The sequence below is a fragment of the Triturus cristatus genome, chromosome 3_1 (assembly GCF_964204655.1).
Source record: "Triturus cristatus chromosome 3_1, aTriCri1.1, whole genome shotgun sequence".
NCBI classification, from domain to species: Eukaryota; Metazoa; Chordata; class Amphibia; order Caudata; family Salamandridae; genus Triturus; species Triturus cristatus.
Genome location: NC_140583.1, coordinates 681,054,570 through 681,080,052, shown reverse-complemented (window position 1 = coordinate 681,080,052; position 25,483 = coordinate 681,054,570). Strand labels below are relative to the sequence as shown.

The following is a 25,483-nucleotide window of genomic DNA, read 5'->3' as shown; positions in this document are numbered from 1 at the left end:
CCCCCTGAGGCCATCCAACATGAATCCTAAATGGGAAGCTGTTCTCTGGGGACAGTGTCCCTTTTGCAAATCAGTTAGCACCTCAACTTTTAAAGTAACTTTTCAATGGTAATTGAAACCATAAGCCATTGATACAAACCTTAGCAACTTGCAAAGACGAGGGAGAGCACTCTTTCAAAACCTGTCTTGGTTGCAATTCAGAAAGAGTTGAAAAATATATTTCCTGAGTCGGAAACATTTTTCTGACTTTTGAAAAGGGATCTGCACATTGTGAAATCATGTTGTGCTGGTACAAAGCCTGATTCTCAGGTTTTACAACTGCCAAAACATGTAATACATGAGGCCCCTATTTGCTTTGGTAATATGGATGGGGAGAGCGCCACAACCTATAGCTCTGCACCTGTTACTGCCAATGGAAGATTTGGAAGGCGAGTTTCTCAAAGAATTTTCCGTTTTTGGACCTCTATGTAATAGATAAATGCCAAATATTCTCTCATGATATAAACGGTGAGCTTGCTGTTTAGCACGTTTCACAGAGTCTGAATCAAGTAAAAACTTTTCCATCACAAAACACCTGAAAACTCGGGCCGTTTTCTCTGACTTGCATCTTCCCTTGCTCAGATGTAATAGACAGTTCATCTGCTATTGTCTGCTTCAAGCGGCACATAGGGCCTTGGCCTCATTCCCTTTGTCATCTAGCTATTCAGCCTTTGGAATGGTTCCTCCTAAATAAATTTTTCAGGTTGTATTACATTTAGAAAGGAATAAAAACTTGGAAGCCGATACCCGAAGCCAAGCATTCAGTCCCATTTCCACCATTTTCCAAATATAGCATTTCCTCTGATATCGATGTCTTTTTCTTCTTGCATAGAGAATACATAGTGGCTTCAGTTTGACTCCCGCCTGTGAATATGCAAAATATTTCTAGGTGATGCTGTTAATAATCTGATGAGGAAGGCGGATTATTCCTTCCATCAGGCTCCTAAGAATTTGAAGAGCTCCAGCAACTCATAGAGGATTCTGGTAGCCTCATTTTGAGTAGCGTTTTTCCCCCAACAGCTTCTTCTATTCGACAATAACTTTCTGATGGTTCATAAGTTTCCAGATAGCCACGTTCATCTGTAGCAGCGGATCCTACTAGGAAGCCAAACAAGGGCACTATCAAGTTGCTTGTATTCCACTATTGGCGCTTTATGTAGAAGTGTAAAAGATGCAAACTTTATTTGCTCAAGCCCCGAGGCGGAAATACACAAGTCTAATCTGTCAAGTGTTTCATCTTGCTTGGGTTGCGATAGAAAGAGTTTCATCAAATCTCTTACTTCTGTTGCAACATGTGAATATATAACACAGCATTTCAAGAAGACAACTCATTACAGTGCAACAGTTGCTTATACTACAGTTTCAATTTTGGCTAGATGTAGTTTGCAACCTGTGCTTGTTTCTGGGGTGTTGGCGGTACCTTCACCTTTTTATTCATGAGGACTTCAAAGCCTCCAGGGATAAAAATAGGGATTCTAACCGTATTCGAGGTGGGAATCAAACCCCACCTTAGATGGTGGACTCTAACCATTTGTCTCCTCTGTGAATCTAGTTTGAATGAAGAAAACAACATTCAGAGTGGAACCCTGTTCGCCTTTATGCACCACTGACCCAGTCTTGGTGTCTTACCTGGTCCACAATGACTGTTAGACAATTTAAATCCTACTGTCCGAATAGAGCTGATGAGATAACTTGTCCTATCTGGCACTGCGCATCCAAGACAACGACAGCTCCCTGGATCCTCAAACGCTACGTTTTTGTCCATCTGGACACATCATCAGTCTATGCGAGATTCACTTAACCATTTCTAAAAGATAATTTTTCTAGAAAGTAATGAACAGTCAATACGCATTCATGGTGATTTAAAAATAAGCAAACTGTATTTTCTCAAGCCCCACACCAAGTCCAATCTAAATCTGGCAAGTGTTTCAACGTGCTTGGATTGTGATGCCCCTTATATATGTTTGAACGCTAATTGGTTTATATTAGAAATGCCAACTCATTATCCATGTCAGAAGGAAAAATAAGTCTGTTATCAAAGCAGATTTACAGCAATGAATTCGAGGGGCCTGTGCTTGTTTGTTATCACCGTTCCAAAGCTGTTGTTTGAAGCAAACGGCATTGCTTGTGCCAGCGGCCTATCCTTCCCTGAAGGGCGCGTCTTGGTTACATATTACAGGAGTTACATTTTCGAGCACATGCCACTTTTATCTAACTTAAAAAGCACGATTTTCACAAATGAGCGCTCAGGAAGAACATCCATTGCAAAACAACTAATTTATTTCCTCAGTTCCCTTAAAGTTTAAGGCCTCAAACCATACATAGCTGAGATAAGGCAGTCTTGCTGCACCTGCATTTTATAATTAACAAGCAAGAAACGAAAACTTCACATTTATCTCAAGTGGTCACTTCACAGAAACATGAGCATGTTTAAAAAACATTCTAGAAGCACAATTCAAAATGGGGAATCTATTGCTAATGTTTGGACGATAGTTCAAATCTGTATGTGCATATGTTTTTTGGGGCTTGCAGTGAAGCAAATTATCTGAACGATGTTTTACCTTTTATCAGTTATGTGGTTGATGACAGAATGCTTATCGATTCGTATGAATGTTATCGTTCAGCCACTGCAGCACACATAAAAACATTATTTTTAAAGAATAAAGAGGTGAAATTACATTTTGACGGATTGCTTCACCTTCACGCTGCCATTAGCGACGCGGCTTCTAAATGGGAAACCGACCTCTGTCTGGCTTACCGCAGGCACACATAATTGTACTACTGAATATAGACACCAACAATATTGTGGGAAAAGGCCACTACAACACAGCTGTTTCCACGCCTAACAATAACCACGCATGCATTACAACGCATGCGTGGTTACAACAAATAGCCTTTACCACGCATACCTTTACTATGAGATACGTAGTAAAGGCATGTGTGTTAAAGTAAAAAAAAAGGGGGGGTTAGAGGGGTAAACCCCCCCCAAAAACGAAAAAAAAATTGGTTAAAAAAAGGGGGCTTGGGGGGGTCTCCCCCCACAAAAAAAAGAAACGCACCTGAATTCCATTATTTTTAGAAATTGAAGAAAGAAGAGGAGGCAATCGGCGTCGTAAGAGAAAACGGAAAGACACTTCCGCTTCCTCTTTACGATGTGAAACGTAAATAGGAAGTGCTTGGAGTGAAGACAACGTAGAGAGGTAAGGGGGAATGAGGGGGTGGTTTTGCACAGGGGTAAATTATAAGGGTTCAATTTAAAGGTTAATTAGTAAAGAAGGAGCCCACTCATAAAGCCCTGCAAGGGCTTTTTACTAGTATTTTTGGATGATGGTGGTGCCTCTAAAAGGCACAGGTGCACTACAAAGCATTTTTTTTCCATGTTGTGGGGGTCTACAGGGAGCGCAGCAGCCCCCAGCAACATTTAAAAAAAAACACAGTAAGTCTCCTGGGTCATTGAATCAATGACCCAATGAGAGCTTACCATATTTTTTAAAGCACATCAAGTTGGATCTGTATACTCTTTAGATGGACTGCAGGAACCTCGTGTGGTTGATTCTATGGTTGCACTTTGTGGCCGGAAAAATGTTTTTTTTTTTAAAAGCCTCAAAGACATGTTTAATTGGTTTTTCAAGTGCCATATTGAAAATATTGTGACAATAATGATTATTAAACATGTTGTGTGTGAATTTATCAAATTTACATTTGATTTTAGTTATTGGTGACTTTTTGATAAAGCCGATAGGTCTGCTTTATATAGGCTGATGCACTGACCCCTTGAAAAAATCAATAGGCCCCTTTTTATATTTTTGTGTTCTGACCCTGTGACAAATTCAATCGGTCTGCCTCACTCAAAATGACACCCTTTATAATGTTAAATGATATAGCCGCTGTACACGTTGCCGGGCGCCCACGGGGATTGGGCGCAGGGCCTGGCCCAGCAATAGACATCTTACTTTACATTAAAAAGGCCTAGAAATTCACTGGAAAAAATAAAACTAAAAGGATGTTCTAGTCAAGAATTGTAATAATATCCTACTTTACATTAAAAAAAACTTAGAAATTCACGGAAAAAAACAAAGCTTAATAGGAGGTCATACTTAGGTGAAAATGTCAGTTTAAACATGACATTTTAAACCACAAATCCACTGAAATTCACCAGTAATAGTTATATCAAGTAACTATAACTTGTGCCCTAAAGTAACTATAACTTGTGCCCTCATCATACATACACACACTCATACATATAGCATAATAATCATTTATTTATGGCCTGTCTGGAGGAAAGAATGCAGTTTTAGAGATCTTAGCTATGACTGGATTCATTCGAAAAAATGATTTTTATTGGTAAAACTGATTTATGAAGTTTGTGTTCTACATTTTGCTGAATGCCAGTTCTTGAAATTGCATTAAAACTTTCGCATGACAATTTAAAATGGAAGCTGCTGTTATAAGGTTAAATATAGCACATGCTTTATAAAATAATGTACATTTATTGCATTTATTACTTAGATTTTAAACTTACAAATTGGTGTAAAACTAATGATTCCAATGTATATTTATGTATGTAGCACTTTCTTTGTTTTAGTGCAACACTGTCTATATATAATATGTTCTCCTATTCTCAGTTTTGTTAAATGTTGTTTGTTAACGCAAACTGACTATGGTGTCGTTCTACTATAGTTGACTTTGTTAAATTAATAAAGACTGTGGGTACATTCACGTTCTCTTACCTCAGGTTTGTTAATTTATTCCTCCTTGGTGTAGTGCTGCTGCTAAAGGCCTTTCTCTGAGTTTAATGGAGCGTCTAATTGAGAAGTATGGTGAGAAGGTGGTAAAGATGCTGACAGTGCAGTACCGGATGCATAAGTCTATAATGCAGTGGGCTTCTGAAGAATTGTATGGTGGACGTCTGAATGCCCACTCATCTGTTGCAAATCATTTGTTAAAGTAAGTTACATTATTCACATTTTGTTTAATTTTCAGTTCAATACTTTTGAATTCTAGTTATGTTAAATAGAAAACGATGCATAGCTATCTTACTATTCGTCTAGTCAGCAATGAAAAAGAAGGTTTACTAAGTGAAAAATAAGTAAATGTGGTAATAAAAATCAGGAACATGCTTTAAGGTAACTGCTTTGAAGGTAAGTTGGTTTACTCACTGGACTCATCAGCACACTAGGCGTCTAGGCCAGATGTACGACCATTCCATTTTGCAAGTTGCAAACATCAATTTTTTGCGACTCGCAGTTTGCAACTCGCAAAATGGAATTTATAACTGTGTCTGAGGCACTGTTTGGGATTTTTGAATGGGTCGCAAGGGATCTGCCTCGTTAATATTCATGAAGCAGGTCGCAATTTGCGACCCATTGGGAATGGCCGGCAAACGGAGGGATGGCGGCTTGCTGGGGTCAGCAGACCACCATGTCTGTGACTGCTTTTTTAATAAAGCAGTTTTTTAGGTCGAGCCTGGGCAGCGCATGCACTGCTCTGCGAGGCATGCTGTATTAGAGTATGGACTTGAAGCTCCGCCCATATTTTTTATTGGTTTGTGTCAGTGTACTTTGCAAATGCTGGCTTCCAATTCGTTAATAGGCTTGCTAGTCCCTCCTCAGTATAGTTTTTAACCTCCCATAAGGACTGGCCCTTTTACTTATGTTGTTAAACGGTATCTCTTATGTCTGTCAGCACTATTTTCTTTAATAAGTTTCTCCTACTGCAGGCACGACATGCTTTCCTGCAACATTCAGCATTCCAGGAGCAATTTCACTTTCCAAGCAGCCCGGCACAATGGCGTCCGGTTCTTTAAATATGAAATAGTTCTCCAATTTACACGAGTTTGAGCTATGGGCACTGTAAATGACAATGCCTTTTTTTGTGTTACTTTTCAAAACAGATAAATTACAATGCCAATAGCTTAAACTCACAAATGCGAGACCTATTGCATTGCAAATGCTTGTTTTTGTGTGTTAAATGGAACCGGTTTTCCTTTAAGGAAAACAGGATGAATTTCAAAAAGAAAAATGAAGCGTTTCAGTTTAATTTTTTAAGAGCAGTCAGTGGTCCGTGGGACGACTGCCTGCTATTAAAATAATATTTGCGAGTCGTCTACCACCAACTTTCCATTGGCAGTAAAATGTGAATGTTTTACAACCGCATTTCGGTAGCAAAACATTCGTACATGGCACTGCAAGTCGCTATTAGGCAAGGACGTCCTTGGCACACCCCTTCTTAATAGCGAGTCGCAAACCCGATTTTGCAAGTCAATAAAAGGTTCCAGATTCACAAAATAGAATTTGTACATGCCACAGACCTATTTAGCAGTCACAAACAGCCCTATTGGTAGTTTGCGACCGCTCGAAACGGTCGTACATGTGGTCTCTGATGTCAGAGGGTGGCCGAGCTGCGCAAAGGCAACTGACATAGTGTCTTTTGCGTCATACTGTCTTGTTCCACCTCTATTAAATCATTTTGTCTGAATAGATTTGGGATTGATGCCCTACCCCAGGTATCCTTTTTAGCCCCACCCCACCGCCGTTCAGCAGCTGTCATGCCGTGCCATCCATCAGAGGAGCACCACTGTTATTTATTGGCTGTCGATTAGCATAACTCCGTCTACTGTTCCCTCCATCCTTTATTGCTCTGTGTTTTTTTATGAGCTCCATCTCGTGTTTTTAATACATCCACTAAGCAGCATGAATATCATTCTGTTCTTCTGCCTATGAAAACAAGCAGTCAGAAAAAGTAGGTCAGTCCATGTTGCAGTTTCTCCCTTAAAATGAACAGGCAAGATTAGAAGCCTGGTCCTCTGGGAGCCAAATCTATACTTAATAGCTTTGAAACTGAAATGGAACATGGTTTCCTGGGGGATCCTGGTATCCCTTTAATTAAGGACATGAGTAGGTTGGAATTATGTTTACCTGCACATTGCTATAATAAGATGTTCCGTCATTTTAGCAGGATTGTGTGGAAACAAATTCATATATCTAAATTATTCTGATTTCAGTATGTTTTAATACTATCCAACCATTAATAAAATGTTTTAAATTAAAAGCTAATTAGTGCCTGGCTGCAGTTAGATTTGTACACTTGGTGCAGTTTGAACAAGAAATAACCAATCCAATGGATCTTGATTTTGGTGACTGTATGGTTTTGGCAGTGCCAGCTGCTGATGCAGTATTGGCAAAATAAAACAAGATTGTCATAGCCAATAGGTCTAGCCTTTGGGACCTTATAAGTGTTTAGTTATCTAGCACAATATCCTTGGTGCAACAACATCAAGTGTTGCATGGCTAAACACTTATAAGGTCCCAAACGCGAGACCTATTGGCTATGCCAATGCTTGTTTTGAGTGAGTGGCTCGTGCAGGTATGCCACTGTGAGGTAGAGATGCTGCGAGTGCTTTTACAGGAGCCCCTGTGACATTGCGCCTCTTTAAAATGTATCTTGGGTCTGGTGTAATACTTCTAGCCCCTATTCCGGTCTTCTCGCACCCAATGCTTACTTAAATGTCCCGTGTACAGCCGGGGTTGACACTCCTATTACCCCTGCCCTCCAGTGACACTTTACCTGTCATGGGCGGTGGTGGTGGTGATGGGCGTGGTGGTGGACGTGGTGGTGGACAACGTGGTGGTGGTGGACGACGTGGTGGTGGTGGTGGTGGTGGACGACGTGGTGGTGGTGGTGGATGACGTGGTGGTGGTGGACGTGGTGGTGGTGGTGGACGTGGTGGTGGTGGACGACGTGGTGGTGGTGGACGATGTGGTGGTGGTGGACGACGTGGTGGTGGTGGACGACGTGGTGGTGGTGGACTACGTGGTGGTGGTGAACATGGTGGTGGACGACGTGGTGGTGGTGGACGACGTGGAGGTGGTGGTGGTGGACGTGATGGTGGTGGTGGACGTGGTGGTGGTGGACGTGGTGTTGGACGTGGTAGTCGTGGTGGTGTTGGACGTGGTGGTGGTGTTGGACGTGGGGGTGGTGGACCGCGTTTGGAGCTGAAAGTGCATGCAGTGCTTAATGAGCCATGACGAGGGAGGAAAGCCGTGCTTGCTCCCGCGGACCCTTGGCTAGCGCAGAGAGAAGGCGGGACATGCACCCTCCTTTGGCCAATTGCGTGCTGTCTTTCTTAGAAATTGAGCAAAAATAATGGGGTGACCCGGTGTCTCTCAGAACCTGGGTGGGCGTATTATATAAATACAATGGTTCTGTCGGGAATTTCTAATTTCTTTTAGAAAGTACAAAAAATATTCATTACATGTAACAGATATCAGATAAATGAGGAAAGAAGCACACACCAATAAAAATTTTGCAATTTGGTAATTTAAGGGAATAAAGTATTATGGGCTGTCATAATACATAAGTTCAAAAGAGCAAAATATTGGTGACTTGTGGTGATAAATAGTATATACAATATATTTCAAATGCGGCAAAAGTGAATAAGTAAAATATAAAGGTACATTATTTCTTGATATGTCTTTATGGTTTTTCACATATGCTACAAGATCCTATGTGAATTAATCTGTGATCAGAAGCATTGTGTAGACATATAAGGGTGCGTCGACGTTTTTACCCCATCCAATCAGAAGGACGCAATAAAAGGAAGGAAAGTTATTGAATAAGAAGCAAGCAAATGGGTTTGACAAGAAAGTGAAGCACTGCCAAACAGTGGACTAGCCCAACGCTTACCATCCACTGTGAGGGATACTACAGGCCCTCTTTTTATACTGCTCCCTGTTTCAAGTTTCTGTGTGTGCTCCTCAGATTATAAATCAGACATAAGTATAAACAGCTTTACGATGCTCTCAACATAATACACTCTAGAGGACCGTATATACCAGTTTGCTCAATTAGTGCGAAACCTATTTATTTATTCAGAAATTAAAAATAATTTGAAGCACTGACCTGATATATATTTGCCTGTCAATCATCTAATATACAAAAGTAAGTATGTTTTTCACGGCTGTTATTAGTAAAATGACCATGGTAAATTACATTGAGTATTATACTTCGGGCCTGTACAGCAAATTTAAATCACTTTTATCATTTTTGAAAACTTAGGAGCAATTGATAGAAAAAGCAAAATAGTTTGCAAAACGGAGATGAGAGAAGGAAAAAAGAATCAGTCTGAATCACTGTTTCTTGGGTTTCCATAACGAGCAGGGATTTGGAAGTGGTAGCTCTCTCTGCTCTTAACAAGACAGGTCTACTGTTATATTGTACCTCTTTATTTGATGTTCAATGCTGTTCCTTTAAGAGCCTCAGTTGTTGTTTAAGCAGCTCCATAGCAATGGAATGTATGTGTGTGGCCAGCAAGTCAGTTGCACCTGACTGAACCAAGCTGATGGATGGGACATTTCCTTTTGCTGAATAAACTTATCTTACTTCACCGACTTGGAGAATATACTTGATTTTACACCTACCTTTGTGATTTGTTTAGAGGAGGCCATGATTTCACAAGTTAGGCATAGAGGCCATGAAAGATGACACAGAGATTGAAGAGGAGCAAATGATTCTAAGCCATGCAGTATATGTTTTTTATGGTTTATATTACTCAGTTGACAGGACCATGTGAAAATGTGAAAGACTAAGGGCCTGATTACTAGTTTGGTGGTGAGGGGTGGCACCCCACCGCCCCTCACCACCAAACTCGACCTCAGGCCACCTGCCAGATTACAAGTTTTCTGGTTGTCTGACGGGCAGTCCTTTGGCGTTCACATGGCGCTGCCTTTGAAAAAGGCATCGCAATGGGAACTCCAAAGCAAGTTCCTGCAAGGCCTGGACTGTTATGTCCATGACGTGCAGGAACTGGGCGTGAATTCAGAAGGGGGCACACCATTTGCCCCCCCTGCATACACCAACTTGCCTAGGGCAAGGGAGGCCCTGTAGGGCCCCCTTTGTATCCTGACCGCCACCAGCTTCATAGAGTAAGAACCCCCATGAGACCGCTGGCGGTAAGGAAACTGGTAATATGCATGGCTGTGCTGCAGTGGCACTGCCAGCATATTGTGAGCCCCTGACCGCCAGCGCCGGGGAACGCGGTTCCCTGGCCGTGCGGCGGTCCAACCGCCAAAGTTGTATTACGGCAGTCGGACCGCTAGTGCGGCGGTGGCCATACCGCCACGGCCCGCCACCATGAATTTGACGGTCCACAGACTGTCAAGCTCATAATCAGCCCCTAAGTATGTCATGACATTATTTTTAGGTGATGATCACGTCTTCCTGCAAAAATTAGACGTGGCCCCTTGTGTGTTTCATTTGTTTCCTTAAATGCAGATTTGTTTTAAAATTGTGTGAGCAAACTGTAAATTGAGGGACCATTTTATCATGCTGAATTTTGATTGAGAGATACCAACAATCTCCTCATAGTATGGAGTGATTCTGAATGCTTTGTTGTTGTTGCTTTTAGTACTGAATAACTTATCGCTGATTTACTGACCCCATTAGCAGAAAATTGATATCTGTTTTGAGTCGGAGATGATTGTGTACAGAGATGTAATGGCAACAGTAATGCATACTGAACCTACAATGGTTCACATAAAATCTTTATCGTTACAAGAACTCAACGTGATAATGAAATTAAATGGTGGAAGTATCTTAAATTAGTGTTAGCTGGAGCGACCCCGAAAGTTTTTAAATTCCCAAAGGATCACTGTATCATGAGATGAGCATTTGAGAATGTGAAGGAACTGAAATTCATAATGGGAATTTAAGTTGTCCTGCAGCTACCCGTTCTCGTCCCAATGGCCTATATACATTGGAAGCCTTTGATTTCAGATTTTTATTTAGACATTACCGGATGTGGTAAGTCTGGTATGCAGGAGTTTGTGGAAAAGAAGTGCACTTGTATTTCCAGCAAAAGCAGAAAGAAGGCAGAATATAAGCTTGACACAAAGTTTTTTATGGGTATTTCGTTGTAAATATCACCAGCTGTCACCATTTTTGATCTGTGACTTGTAATCCCTTTTTCCTGATAGGGTTGTTGTATAAAATGGTTGTGTACTAATACATTCATGTAGTGAAAGTTTTATTTTGTTTCATGATGGCTATGGATTGCCTGCACACTTGATATATAAATATAAAGTTAACCTTAATTATGTTTTGCCATTACCAATGGTCTGCAATGTTATGTGAAATCTTGTTACTGAGTGTAATCCTGTGGCCAGTTCGTGTCCTGATTTTCTCATTATCTCATTCAACTATAACGTCACCCGATTCGCCAGGATGTCCGGTGAATATGGTCAACAGATCAATCCTCACTTTTCTAGAGATAAACCATGTACAAATACTCTGGTTTCTGTTGGCTGGGGGAGTTTGTTTGTTTTTGATTCTAGGGGTCAATATGCAGGTCAGCTGTATACCCAGCCCATAAACTCTGAACACCAACTCAATGACCTATATGTTTACGGTCTCGGACTGAAATTAAACACATGCTTCTTTTAGCTCTTAATAAAATGTTAGGTATTTACTCTAGTTCTACATTTTTTAAGCCATGCACATATTTTAATCTCTACACAGTAGCTTTGCATGATGTATGCTCCAACGTAGTAGTAGATAAAGACTTGTGAAGGTGTTCATTGAGATAATTATGTGATGGTGTAGGAATAATAATATTTGTCAGGCTTGATTGTGGTATTATATGGTAATATGATGCATACAGATAAAAACTGTTAAAATATATATAAAAATCAAAAAATGCAGCCTGATTAGTATAAGGTTTTATTGTGTTAATATGGACTGAATTAAATTGAATTGTGATAGTGATTTTGCTGAAAAGAATTCACTGGATCTATTTTATATATGGTTGTATATGTTTTAAAGATTCTGACTACATTTAATGCAATCCTTCAACCTCATGGTTTATGATGTCATTTTAACCTGCATTGCAATTGATATATATCAGACAGAGAGTTAGTAAGAAATTGCAAATATAAAAGTTGCCAAGTGAAAAAAGGTTGAATTAATTGAAACTTTAAAACATTGAAAATCTCTATGTATGTAATGTTGGGTCACTGTTTAGGTCGAGACTGTAACAGCGCGCATGCGCTCTATGGCGAAGACTTGCGTGTGCTTTTTGTTTTGACCCACGCTATTGGCCTTTGCGTGCGTCTCTTTAACAAAGACAGCACGCAATTGGCCAAAGGCGTGCGCATTGCTCCGCCCATGGCCTATTGGTTGCGGTTACCCGCACGGCCGCCATGTAGTTTCAATTATCGTGCCCAGACACGGGCGCGATAATTGAAACCAGATGTCTCGCTGTGGTGCGCGCGCACCACTCGCGGGCTTGTTAGTCGAGTTTTCCAGATGAAAGTAAGTTGCAGACTTCGGGCTTCGCTCTGGACATTGTCATTGGGTTTTAATGAGCACTTGGAGGAATTGTTGTGAAAGTTGTGGCATTTCAGGGAGATAACGATGGAACAGAGTCTGTCTTTCAGATAAACTGCGAGGGATGTTAGCAAGTGGAACCCCTGTTACTTCCCATAATCATTCCTGGAAGTTCGGTCACATCCCTCACAGCGACTGAGCGTGTGGTCATCACATTCCTCACTGATTTACCTCAGCAAGCCAGGCTTATTTTTTACTCTGCCCCTGCCGTTGAGACAGAGCCTGCACACTGGAAGTTATTAATGCCACCCAGGCATGAGCATGGAGCAGCTCTGTTTCTACAGCTGCTCGGGGCGCTCTCTCGGTTAGATACGAGGTCTTCCTCACAGATCAGCTCTGCTGTCAGGAAGAGGCGCAACAAGGCTGTGGTGGCCCCTAGTTTTGCTAATGTAGGCAACATCCGGACGATCTGAAGAGTTATCAGAGGCCGGCACCTTACAATTTCAACTCAATAAAAGATGCACAAATTTTTATTTTCAAACAAGATGGCACTGCGCATTGAGTAGTTCCTTTCATTGATGTCAGTCACAATAATCAAGTTACTCGATTGTTGGGGGTCATTGGAGTCCTAGCATACAATTTTAGAGTGACATGGATAAAACAAAGTGAGCTGTCATCTTGCTTATCCAGATTGTATTTCAACAAGCATTTGCAATGCAATAGGTCTCGCAATTACGCAAATTTAAGCAATTGGCATTGTAAATGACACCACCTTTTATTTATGTTTTAAAAACAAAAATAAAAGGCATTGTTATCTGCAATGTTAATAGCTCAAACTCGCGTAAATGCGAGACCTATTGCTTGTTTAATGCTACGTATGAACATTGACCCACAGGAACAATAAAGGCATAGCCCAGACGTTCACCAAAGAAAATATTAACTTTCACATTTGATGTGCCAGTTTTTGTCTTACAAAATTCCATCCAGCTCAAGGCAATAGCAGACCGTGCACAATTTGTTTCTGAGAATTTATGGAAAATCTCTTGGATTCCAGTTTCAAATGTGGCAGAAAATCGAATACCTTGAATTCTACAGTGTTGCTCACTGGTCCTTGAAGATATTCTTGGATCTTTGTACTTCTTAAACACCTGAAATCTGATTACAATTGAAGCTACCAGAGTAATATGTACCTTGGCCCCGAGTGGCCCATCAGCATGTAAATTGGTATTTTAATTTTTGTTGACTCAGCAAACATTCAAATCTAGTGTGCATGCTGAGGCTTAGGCCTGTCCATTTTCATTCTGTGATCTGGTTCGTTGAGAGAAACGCACCTCTTTACGGACATGGAGCTACTGCCCATTTCCTGGGTGGTTGACATGAATCAGTGATGGCAGAATACCAATATTTTTGTGGATTGATAATGCTGGGCAGATCTTTTTTAGGTTTCAAAAGGAGTACTTCTGCTTAAATGCGACACCCCCACACTTGCACTGACATCCCACGTATGTGTCGATTGTGTGTCTGTTACCTATGGGTGTTGGCAAGACTCCTTGTGATGACTCTGGTTGCTGATACCATTGGGATCCATTTTGTATAACTCAAAGAGTTTGGCATTACACAATATGGAGGCTGTTATACAGCTCTCCCAGACAACAGAAGTGTATTGCCTGCATTCCTGGAGCTGAATGAAGGTGACCCAGACACTGTAGTGAGGAACTGTGGACAAACGGCTATTCTTGGAAATTCGATAAAGACCTGTCAGCAAAGGATTACTAATTAGTCCTCCCTGAGCACTGCTGTTTGGTGGATGGTAGTCGGGAGCAGGTGAGCAAGCATATGCGGTTGACAACGGTATTGAGTTTCCTGAGAGCATCAGCCCTTTTGTCTTTTCCTGGTTGCAGCTTCAGGAATGTCAATGACAGCTGCCAGGTGCACAGTCTTGACACATCATTGGACCTATGTTTAGGCTTACTGCTGGTTTGAGTCAGCATGATCATTACCAGTTGTAAAAGTCATCGCTTATCATAAAGAATCTGAAATTTTGTGATTGTTTCTGGACCGGACGCGAATATTATTTTATTTCAATGTTTACTCACCCCTAACTGTCGTATCTTCAATTGGCTTAAAATAAAATTGATTACATCTTTGAATCTTACAACCAATCTGCTGATTTCAGAATGCTTTTCAATCAACAGCCCAACAAAAAAGCCTTGAATGCCATCACCCCTCTTACAGAGGGGAGCGCAAACTGATCATTACTGGTTTATGCTTCCTGCATAACCCAACAAATTCACCTAGCCTTTATAGGAGAAGAAGCCAGTCTGTAGGGTTTCATGAAAAAAAAGGAGTTGGCTTACCCCTCTGGGGTTAATTTTCTTGGTCATGTTTTCATTATCCTCGAAGCACCTAACCTCATACACCTTGATTAAAAACACACTGGGTCCTACTTTAGTCCTTCTAGTGATGATGAAGGTAACACTCTGTGGTGCAAACTTCCTTCTTGTAAGATCGAACACATGCACATCCGTAGTCAATTTTGCTGAAAGCTCTTTCCTAGGCAAATCCTCATTGATTGGCTATCAATGACAAAATCCTACAAACCCTGTTCACGTCCCTAGCTTTATAATATCTAGGTTTAGGTGGGATAGACAGTCTAATAACCTTAAGGAATCTGCAAGCCAAGGGGTGTTTCCCTACTGTAGTCTCCACCAGGAAATGACCTGCTGAAATGGCAAATCTAAATAAATTTACTGTTGCTCCAAGTAGTTGATCTGCAGTCTCAAATTCTCTTATGATAGCCTTTCTCCTCTACAGGCATTTCTCTATTGGGTGCCCCAACCTATCCTGCTGGCATCCCATTCTACCATCAGATCTGGGCTGGACCTAAAAATAACTTTCCATTCCAGGCCTCTTCATGCCGCAACCACCAAAGGAGCTTCAGCAACAGGGACATCGAATCAGAGAAAAGCCCTCACCGCTGATGCTGAATCTTTTTATTTTTGAAAAGCTCTGCAATGTAGCGGACCTGGCCATATGGCCTGAGTGGATAAGAACATGAGGCTCATTACTTTCACTGTGTGACAAAATGAGATTGAGCCCACCCATAGCACCCTGCCAAGATCCTACTTGATCATCCCAATCTTTGGGGTCAGAAGTTGCAGATCACCGATTTGGATTCCATTATGAAACCCAGAACCTCCTATTGTCTCTTCAGGGTCAGATCGGATTTCTCTCCATTGATCAAGAAATCTAGACCCTGAAAAAGACCCACAGCTATCCTGAGCTAATCCGCCAAGACATCTCGGCACGGAATCGCCAGGATCATATTTTGCACGTAGATTATCTACTAAACTCCCCAGGTCAGCAGAAATTTGGCTAATGAACTTAGGTGCTTGGTGAAATGCCAAGGGGCGGATCATACGGGAGGGCCGCCATTCCTGGCTGCCATTAATCTCTTCTTGCAACTTCTCAGAGGAATACATAGCCTTCTCATCCACATTCCCCTCTGAGAGAGCACCTGACAAGCCTAGGCCACAGCTCACCCACATTATCTCTTCTTTGTAACGTACCTCCTTAACCATGAGGGAAATATGCTCACCTGCTTTAGCCAAAGATGTCTTACAAAGGTGTCCAAATGGACAGAATGGCATCCCTCATAACCAGCATCCAAGTATTGGCAAGATTTTGTTTTTGTTTTTTGTTGTTCCTCATTTGATCTGTGGTATCATCAGGCCCATATCCCCTCAGATTGAAGGGTGGGAGGGGCTGATGTTCTTGGGACTTTGCAGTCCTTTTACTAAAGACCTAACCATGCCCACGCTCCATCGTTGATGGAAGAGATTGGTAGTTGCGCTGTGGTTAGTACAGGACACTATAGCTAAGTATTGATACTTTCACAACTAGGCCTACTTCCTTTCATTGGTGATGGAGGCTGATAGTTGTGCTGCGATTTGCATGGGCCAGTATGGCGGAGCTCTGTCATTCCAATAACGTTTGCCACTATTTGTACGCCTGAGCACTCACACTTTAACACATTTTGCACGGCCAAAGCCATGACTTACTATTTAATGAGGAAAGTCACATTTTAAATGGTATTCAAATGAATGAGTAACTATTATGTATTTGATTATGGTTGTTCTGCATATTCCTAATTGTATTACTGTTTTATTGCTTGAAGGTGTAATGGTTTTAATTAACTATGTAGTTTATAAATAAACTTGAATAGGAACAGTCTACTCCAAACTGAGGATTTAGCACGAGGAAGGCCTCAAGTATGACCTCATGATATTCCCCATGTCTGAGACCTAACTGATTGTCAGGGATTCACAAGGATTGTCCTTCTTGCTCTCTCATGTTCTTTCCCTGTCCAGATGTCAAGATTTCAGTCACAGGGCTAGCCCACTTCTAATGTGACATTAAAGGCCATCACAGGTCATGCATTGTGACCAGCAGAACATAGCCTCAAGTGTACACTTTCACTCGTTCCTAAACATATGCCAAAAAAATTCTGTCCCCACAAACTCACGAAATAGAAACAAAGCAAAATAGTAAAGGCTTCGGCTTTGAGTGCTTCATCAACGACTGGAAATGCTTTTTGTATATAGACTTTGTGTGAGTATATTTTCATTGTCGCATCCCAGCCCTTGTTAAGCTAGCATGACATGATAATAAGCCATTGGGGAATTTTTTAAGGAAGGGTTGATTACTGATTGTCATGTGTTTGTATGATCTTGAATGTTAATAAACATATTTACAAAAAAAAAAAAAAATGATAATGATAATAAGCCATTGGGTAGTTTTAAATCTTCATGGTCTTGGCAGACCGCACAACTCACTGGCACTCATGTTTTGGGAGGTTCCTGACTTGTTCTCTTGGAGAGCACGGAAACATTGTGATCTGTCAGATACATGAATGCCTAATGATACACAGATTTTACTTCCAGAGAGAGAGATCAGCCAAAATGCAAGTGGAAGGAAATTGTGAGGTTATTTAGAAAAGTAGCTGTGATATTATTTTAACTTGAAGTCAAGTGAACTTTCAGAGATTCCAGATTACATCACCCAACATGAGCTTCTGTGTTAACAATGTGCTCTTGTGGGCCCAGCTTAGATTAAGTTCTCCAGCATTGTTAGAAATTGTGTTTCTGGTTGGCAGAGGTATGCACCCTGTACAAGCAGGAACCACAATCCTAGTCAGGGTAAGTCAGATACACACCCTAAATTAACCTGTGCTCAACCTCTGGTAGCTTGGCACAGAGCAGTCAGGCTTATCCTAAGAGGTAAAGTATTTGTGCAACACTTAAAACAGTAAAAACACCTTACACAAAGATATCACACCTGGTTAGAAAAATAGAGCTAACTTTAACAAACAAAACAAGACCAAAACGACAAGAATCCAATTGGTATAACCAGAGTTATGATCTTTTAAAAGAAACTGAATTGTAGTGCATAAAAGCATAAAGCGCCAACCAGGGCTATCTGGTCGCGCTATACTGAAACAAATCCAAAAGCACAGGCTAACTGCGATGGAGCACAAGTCGGATACAGGGACCAACCTTGTCACCCTGCAAAGTACCTTATTGGCGGTCATCGACAAAGTTCTAATGAGTGGAGAAGTGGAGGCGATGTGTCGTCGTTGATCCTTTAGATGTAGGCGATGCGTCAATTCCAAGCGACACAAAGTCAGAGGTGTAGGTGATGTGCCTCACCAATGGCGGAGCGCTATACTCAGTTCTCACAGCAACTGTGTTGCATCGTCGCCCAAGGAGATGCACTGGTTCTGTGCGGTACAGTCCAGGACAGGATTGCCCCACTTGGCAGAGCAAGACCCTCATATGGCAGAGTCCAGGTGCTGTAGGTAGATGGGTTGGAAATATTTGATGTCCCTGAGAGTTCTATCAGGAGGCAGGGCCTTGGAGTCTCTCTGGTTCTGGGTTGGAGACATGCAGGTCCAGTCCTTCTCTGGCAGGGAGGACAGCAAGTCAGTACAGCAGAGCAGGAGTCCAGCAGGGTAGCAGCCCATCAGATTGGCAGTCTTTTCAGCAGCACAGTATTCTTTCTTCCTGGCAGACCATCCAAAGGTCCAGATGTGTACTGAAGTGGTGGTGGTGTTAATATGGATATCGATGCATTTATCAACAAAAATGAACGATCATGCATATTAATAGAATCACCTGCCCCGAACTCCACATCTGCCTCGACACGCAAGTATGTAGTCAGGACTACAAACAATAAAGTAAAAGCACGAGGTTTTAAATCCTGGGTACAAATCCCAATAATCTGACAATATGAGCGTTGCATTCCTATTGTCGGACGCTTTAACGGTGTTCCAATCCAAAGGTTTAAATGGGTCATCAGGCCAAAAATAAGTTTAGATGAGCACCTCAGGAGCGTCAATCCTGAAAAGAGAATCGAGGGACAAAAAGGAAAAAGGTGGACATATGAGTTCATAAAAATTAAAAAAATGAATGATCATCAGACATTTAATCCGGACCAATGGAAATATAAATACTCCCAGTACGTCGAATTGGAAAAACGTAATCTGTGAAAAGATGACGCATTAAATGTAGTCAGTTCGGAAAAGGCCACTTTACAATTAGTGACAGAAAAAAGAGACTCTGCCATCACCGGAATGAAAAATGTAATGAGGAGGATTGCACTTACTCGGAACCATTTGACAGAAATAAATAAGGCCAAGGACAGGGGTAGATAATAGCCAACTATAGACCCTTTGATCCAGATTAATTGTTGATCAGCGTACTTGCCGTACTTGCCGAGTTAATCACTTTATAATGGGCTTTTGCATAATTTTGTTGGGTTTGGTTCGATAGGTATTTTAATGTGAGGCGCTCGCGATATACAGGATAGATACCTCAAATAGTTCAATAAATTAATTAAATGTTCTTTTCATTGACTCTAATGTTACTATATACTTTCCAGCCTCCAGCACAATTGAAAAGAAACTGTTCTACATTCCCAGAATGGCTTTCCTTTAGCTGACTTGCTATTTTTTTTTATTAGGGATTTATCTGGCGTTGCTCTAACAGAAGAGACCTCTATTCCTTTGCTGCTTATTGACACAGCAGGTTGTGGTCTTTTTGAACTTAATGAGGAAAACGAGCAATCCATAGGAAACGAAGGTAATATCACTTTAATTTATAACTATGACTTTGCGTTTATGACTTTTGCTTATTTGTCTGCATTAAACCTTTTCCCCTTTGCCAGTTTTCATTTTTTGTCACACGAGATCGTACTTCCGGATCCAGACGTTATATGTGCCAATTCAAATGTAATGATTCAGATATTTCTGAAAAATGTATTGTAAAACGTTTTCATTTCTGCTCAACTTTGTGGTTCGGAAGAATCTCTGGAGAAAGTTGTACATAATAGAAATGCAGATGTTATTGCTTAGAGCAGTAAGGTTTGACTTGTTTTCATTTGTTCAAACATGTTGTCTTTCTGCTGCAGGTGAAGTTCGGCTCGTTGGTTTACACCTTCAGGCATTGGTGGATGCTGGTGTTAAAGCTCGTGACATCGCCGTCATTGCACCATACAATCTTCAGGTAGCTATTGTTTTTAGAAAATTGCATAGCAAAAATATATTCCAGGTGTTCGGAAAAGTGAGCATAGTAACCTAGAAAAAAAATTGTTATAGTTACTGAAAATAACCGGAAATGAGCTAGGTGAATACTAGAATCCCTATCAACGTTTTGGCAAAATATCATAATGTATTTAATGTGGGCTACTCTGAAAAACAATCTAAGCTGAAAAGGTCTGTCGTGTTTATCTGTGTGTGCGCCACTGAGGATTCTGCAGTATTGTCTGGAGAACCTTAGGAAAGTTGATTCTTATTTGGTATGATTTATTTTTTTAAAGGACTCAAAATCCTCACCCACTTACGGTTACTGCATCATCAAAAGGATTTTACTGCTCACTGCACGTTTTGAGTGCTTGCCTGGTATGGCCTCAGTCCAGTGGGGAGCTCTTAAAATATTTGAGGGTAGCCTGAAATTGAAAAGGAATGGACCTATCTGTAAAATATTGTCTTTTGTAGAGCTAGGCGAACTCTTTATTCATGTCTTCCTGGTGCAATATTTAAAAAAAGAAGGTGGGTTATGACCCTTCCTGTCCACTAAGACCACATACTTCAGGAGGATACTTCTAAATGCAGATTCCTCATCTAGCGAATAGTCTCCACGTGTCAGACTGGATCAGAAAACTTCAAAGCAGTAATCCTGCGCAACGGTAGGTTGTGTTGTGTGGCTTTGCCCCAATGTAGTTCTGCTCTGAAAATTATGAACTGAGCCTTATATAAGCCCCGCCCATGCATGCTGACAGCTGTTCCTTCATTTCGGCACCCTCAGACACGCATCTGGAGCTACTTCTTAAGTCTTTTCAAGATTTTTTTGTGTGCAAAATGGCATATTTTTGTATAGTGTGTAACGGAAAATGGAACCTCCTAAGTCAAGGGGGTTCAAACTGTGCAGGGACTGTCGCAAACCCATTGCTAGGGCCTGTGACAACTACTCCCAGATGAATTCAAAAGCCATTCGGTAACGTAAGGCATAGTTTTAGACTGTCAAACATTGGAAGACTCCATGCTATGACCAGTTGAGGTCAAAAGGAAGGTCCTGTTCTCACTCCCGAAGTTGTTCCACTGCAGATCTTTATCACAATCAAAGCCTTCACGTAAGTCCAAGAAGAAGCATATTAAATATAAGCAGGAATCGGCCCCTTCCCGCATTCCCGCTTGAACACCAGAAAGGGAGTGAGGGCATCATCGTGCCTCTCAGTCTAGCTTGCGATCTCCATCTGAGTAGATTCGGTGCCTGGCCCCCATGCACCCTGAGTTTCCAGGTCTGTCCGTAATGACGCAGCAAGTGGAGTCCTTTAGGGAGCACATACTGCATATTTTCAGCAAATAACCTGTTCTCTCTGGCACTTCCTTGAACCCAAAGGATCCACTGGGGCCCGCAGTCAGAATACCTCTGGGGAGTCCACCCTTGACACCATCTGTGCCCCTGATACCTGCTTCAGGTTCAGCACTGGCTCTAGTGCTGGCTTCATTTGCTGCACCACGCTTCAACAGCTTCCTTCTCTCAATGCCGGAAAAGAAATCGCAACCCATTATGTTCTTTGAATCCGAGCAGAATCCAACCTTACCTGAAATGTGGCTGTATCCCAATCCTAGTGAATTTCTCTGGTGGTGAACCACCTGGTGGGATTTTAAAACACAAAGGAGGACGAACTCAGCTGGCGAGGCCTATCAGACCACAAAAAGCAGTTACACCTGGAGTTGTCGCACAGCATCTTCCATCAATCTGGAGAACCCTGGCTCAATGTTTTTGCCACTGCTGAGAATGTACAATGTTATCACTTTTGTGTGTAAGAGTTCCCAAGGAAACCCTCTGTCACAGACACATTCTGTCTAGAGTGGAGCTCGAGAGTCCTGTATGCCTTTCCACCACTGCGTCTTCTACCGTGAGTTGAGCAGAAAATCAGAGGTGATTTCCCAACCCATCCTAGAGGCACCAGAGTGGACCAGGACAATGTGGTACCCAGAACTTCTGGGCCTAAACATCTGTTTTACAATTAAGCTACCGCTTCCGGAGCATCTTCTGTTGCAGTAGTAAGGCAAGGCGATGCACCAGGGTCTGCTCAATCTGCATCGCCATGCTTGGAGATTGAACGATAGCAGTTGACCTCACTTGAACTTCCTCCTGAGGTTGTTCATGTCATCTTGACGGCCCTCTCCAATATCCGTGTGCACCAGTCAGTGAGAGAAATGTGTGGTGAGGCAACCCCCAGATTGACCAGCTGCAAGCTAAGTTGTCTGATGTTTTGTTGTTTGTTTTGTCCCTGGCCCAACAGGATTTGCTTTGGGCACGGTTAAAGGCTATAAGTCGGCTCGGTCTGGTTTTTTGTGGTTGCTGTATAACCCTTTGTTTTAATCCCCCATTTTGGTGAGATTTTTGAAAGGTTGGCAACATTTATTTCGATCAAAGCCCTTTGTGGTGCCACAGTGTGATTTCAATTTGGTTCTTACTTTTTAGTTCTCGGAGACCTAGCATTGCAGCGTGCATGCGCTGCTTGCTCTGCAAGGCATATTGTGTTAGGGTATGTTTTAGACGTGGGGTGGAAGCTCCGCCCCCATTTTTCATTGGCTGGCGTCATCGTCTATGGTAAACACTGGCCTCCGATTGAAAATGAGGCTTCTTAGTCCCTCCTTGTTACCGCCTTGTCTCCTTTTGGGACAGCCCATCAGGAGTGGATCGTTTACTTGCGACGTTACACCCACGGTCTCCATAAGTATGTAAGCACTCTTATTTTCAGCGCGGTCCGCTTCAGCTGCGCTTGTTTATTTATTTAATTATTTTGCCTAGCGGGCCAAATCTAACCACAGGAATCAAACCGTAATGTGTCATCAGCACAATTAGCGAACAGATAATTATCCAGTGAAATAAATATGTATTGCAAAAGAGCCTTCCAACAATTAATTTTGTCAGTGTAGCCAATGACAATGTGGTGTTTAGTTCTTTAAATAATATGGGATCAACGCTGATTCAATTATAGAAAACAAAACACTACAAACATTTGACCCATATTACAGCCAAGTGAGTATTTGTCGTATTTTACCCACTATGCCATGAAGCAGGGCCTGCAGCATAGAACCCCCAGCTAGCCCCGCACACCCCTGCCTCGCGCTAGCACAGCTCGAAAGGGCAGCTGCCGAGCTACCAGGCATTTTCTACTCATCGGACTTGGTTATTGCAGCTCAAACCGTGTTCTCATACCGTGCCCTTTGCGAACTTCTGATGGAAAATGTGACTTCTTCCGGTTCAATAACTTCAGACTTTTATGCCCCACTCCGTGCAAGTCTCTTATTGTCAGCCCATCAGCTCTCGGAGATTCCCGCATTGTTTCCTCTTCCCACGGGGCTCTTGTTCGATAGTGATAATAATAATAACGAGAACAGCGAAGAGCTGCCATCGCCAGGACAGCGATTCCCACGTGACTCCTCTGGCAATGAAGCGTGTGGTGCGTTGCACTTGATTCCCTAATACACAGAACGTGATCCGGAGCAAGCGAAGTGCACTCGATGCGGGCGCACAGCCCGCCCGCCTAATACATGCGACGCACTCGGCTCCGTGAGCGGTGGCCCTACGCGACATCACTAGGTACTCGTGGTGGTGGGGGAGGGGGGTCGCCTCTGCGACGACATTCTATTGGTAAAATTTAAATGAGGCACTCTGTAGAAGGAAAGCCATGATGGACGAGATTCATTTATTCATTTCTGTTACTTCTATTGACCGAGGAACCCTATTTCATAGTGACATTCCTTCTATGCCCATCTTCAGTTATGCAACACATCACCGACTTTCTTCAGTTTAACGGTTGGCTGCACTTATGAAAGGAAGACAGCAGTTTGAAGAGAAGACATGTACTTGAGAGTGCCAGCAATACAACGGAGCGGGATATATCCCATCTGCAATAAATCCATCTTCTCAGTCTTTGCTCCAACGTTTTTTCAAAAAACCATTCTAGGCCTTGGCCCAAGACCTAGGCACTGCATTTTGGCCCCAAACTATGACCAGTAGAGTGCCTTGCTGTTCTCTGCCATTGCGAAACGTTAAAAATAGCCTGCTTTATTTCTGAATTGGCTTTAAACAGCGAACTCTAAGTTGCAATATAATAATCATCATACACCGACAAGCTGTGCTGATATTGTCCATATTATGGTTTCCTTTCAGTAGCTGGCTTTCTGCTCCTCTCTCGTATTCTGGGGCTGCGATTGAGATGTGTGGTGGGCGAAAGGATTCAATAACAGCCAGGTGAGGATATGAGCCCAAGCATATGGGACACAATGGGTCTCAGTGTCTGGCTGCAGTACGAGCAGGCAGTGAGAGCTGACTAGTGCCAGGCTCATCTGGGGAGTGATCCATTTCACCTGGTAAAGCCATCGCTGTGTTCACTGAACTAGAGTGGGGTGCTGCGAGGGTTGTAACCACCACCATATATCACCAGCACTGGCATTCTTTGTTTGAAAAGTTGCAAATGCTCCCTGTGTTTTAAAGGGGAGGTTTTGCTGCTTGTATGGGGTAATGCCAAATGGTATTCATGGAACTCATGTTAAATAGGAGGTCCTGATTATAAAACCATAACATTTATGTTCGTGGAGGCTCGCCTGTCAATTCAGCAAGCCTTTCAATTTGACAACAGTTAGAGTAAGGAAACTTATTCCTGCTCACTAGGCAGTTTTTGTTAGTGTTCCATGTCCGTATGTCCCAAGTAGACACTGTCATCTCTCCCCCACATACCCACTTCCCATTTCATCTCTCACAATCCCATCATCCACTCTCATCTTGCAATACCACTGCCGTCTCTCATCCCTCCCTCCCACTCCCTGTCTCCTCTCTATACTGCCTACTCACACATGTTACCTTCCTCTACTTCCTCATGCTGTGCACTAGTCCACCTCTCGCCTCCCCCCTCTAGGTGCCCCTTCCACTTGTCCCTCTATCTTTCTCTCTCTCATACTCTTTCTCACCCATCTCTCGCTCCATCACGCACTATTCCCTCCTCTATCATGTGGTTAACTTCAGGTCTTCAAGCACAGTTTCTATCCTGTATCTTTTCAAAGTTTCCGTCCCTCAATCCCACGCTCTCCTACCCTTCTTAGGGTGGTTTCTGTGAGCGCAAAGCCTCCATCGATATGCGTCTATGGCCTGCTCTCCCCTTCTTTCGTTCTCACACAGTATTTCTGCTCTTCTGTCTCAAGTTCAATAACTGCTTCCCACACAAACTACCTATCCCTCTCATTCTTCCCTTCTGTCTATTCTCTGCAGCTCTTACCACTATCTATTCACCATGCCACATAATTCCACTACACAAATACACTACACAACACAAATACACTACACAACACAGCACAATTTCACAACTAACAATTGCAATGCAACCCACATTATCCACTTCACACAACATACATCCACTACACTCCAAAACAAAACACATAGGTGAAACACATTAACATTTACAATGCCAATGGCTCTAACTCTCACAAATGCAAGACCTATTGCATTGCAAATGCTTGTTTAATGCGTACTCTCATTGAGTCGATGCA

At 42.2% G+C, this 25,483-nt stretch overlaps 1 protein-coding gene across 1 annotated transcript in view; it reads left to right on the top strand.

The window, feature by feature from the left end:
• IGHMBP2 (immunoglobulin mu DNA binding protein 2) overlaps nucleotides 1–25,483 on the top strand; it is a 352,665-nt gene that overhangs the window by 145,010 nt on the left and 182,172 nt on the right. The window contains exons 9-11 of the mRNA XM_085644756.1: nucleotides 4,804–4,986; nucleotides 19,381–19,499; nucleotides 19,828–19,922. Of these exons, the coding sequence (XP_085500882.1) occupies nucleotides 4,804–4,986; nucleotides 19,381–19,499; nucleotides 19,828–19,922 (397 nt within the window). The remainder of the gene's footprint in view (nucleotides 1–4,803; nucleotides 4,987–19,380; nucleotides 19,500–19,827; nucleotides 19,923–25,483) is intronic.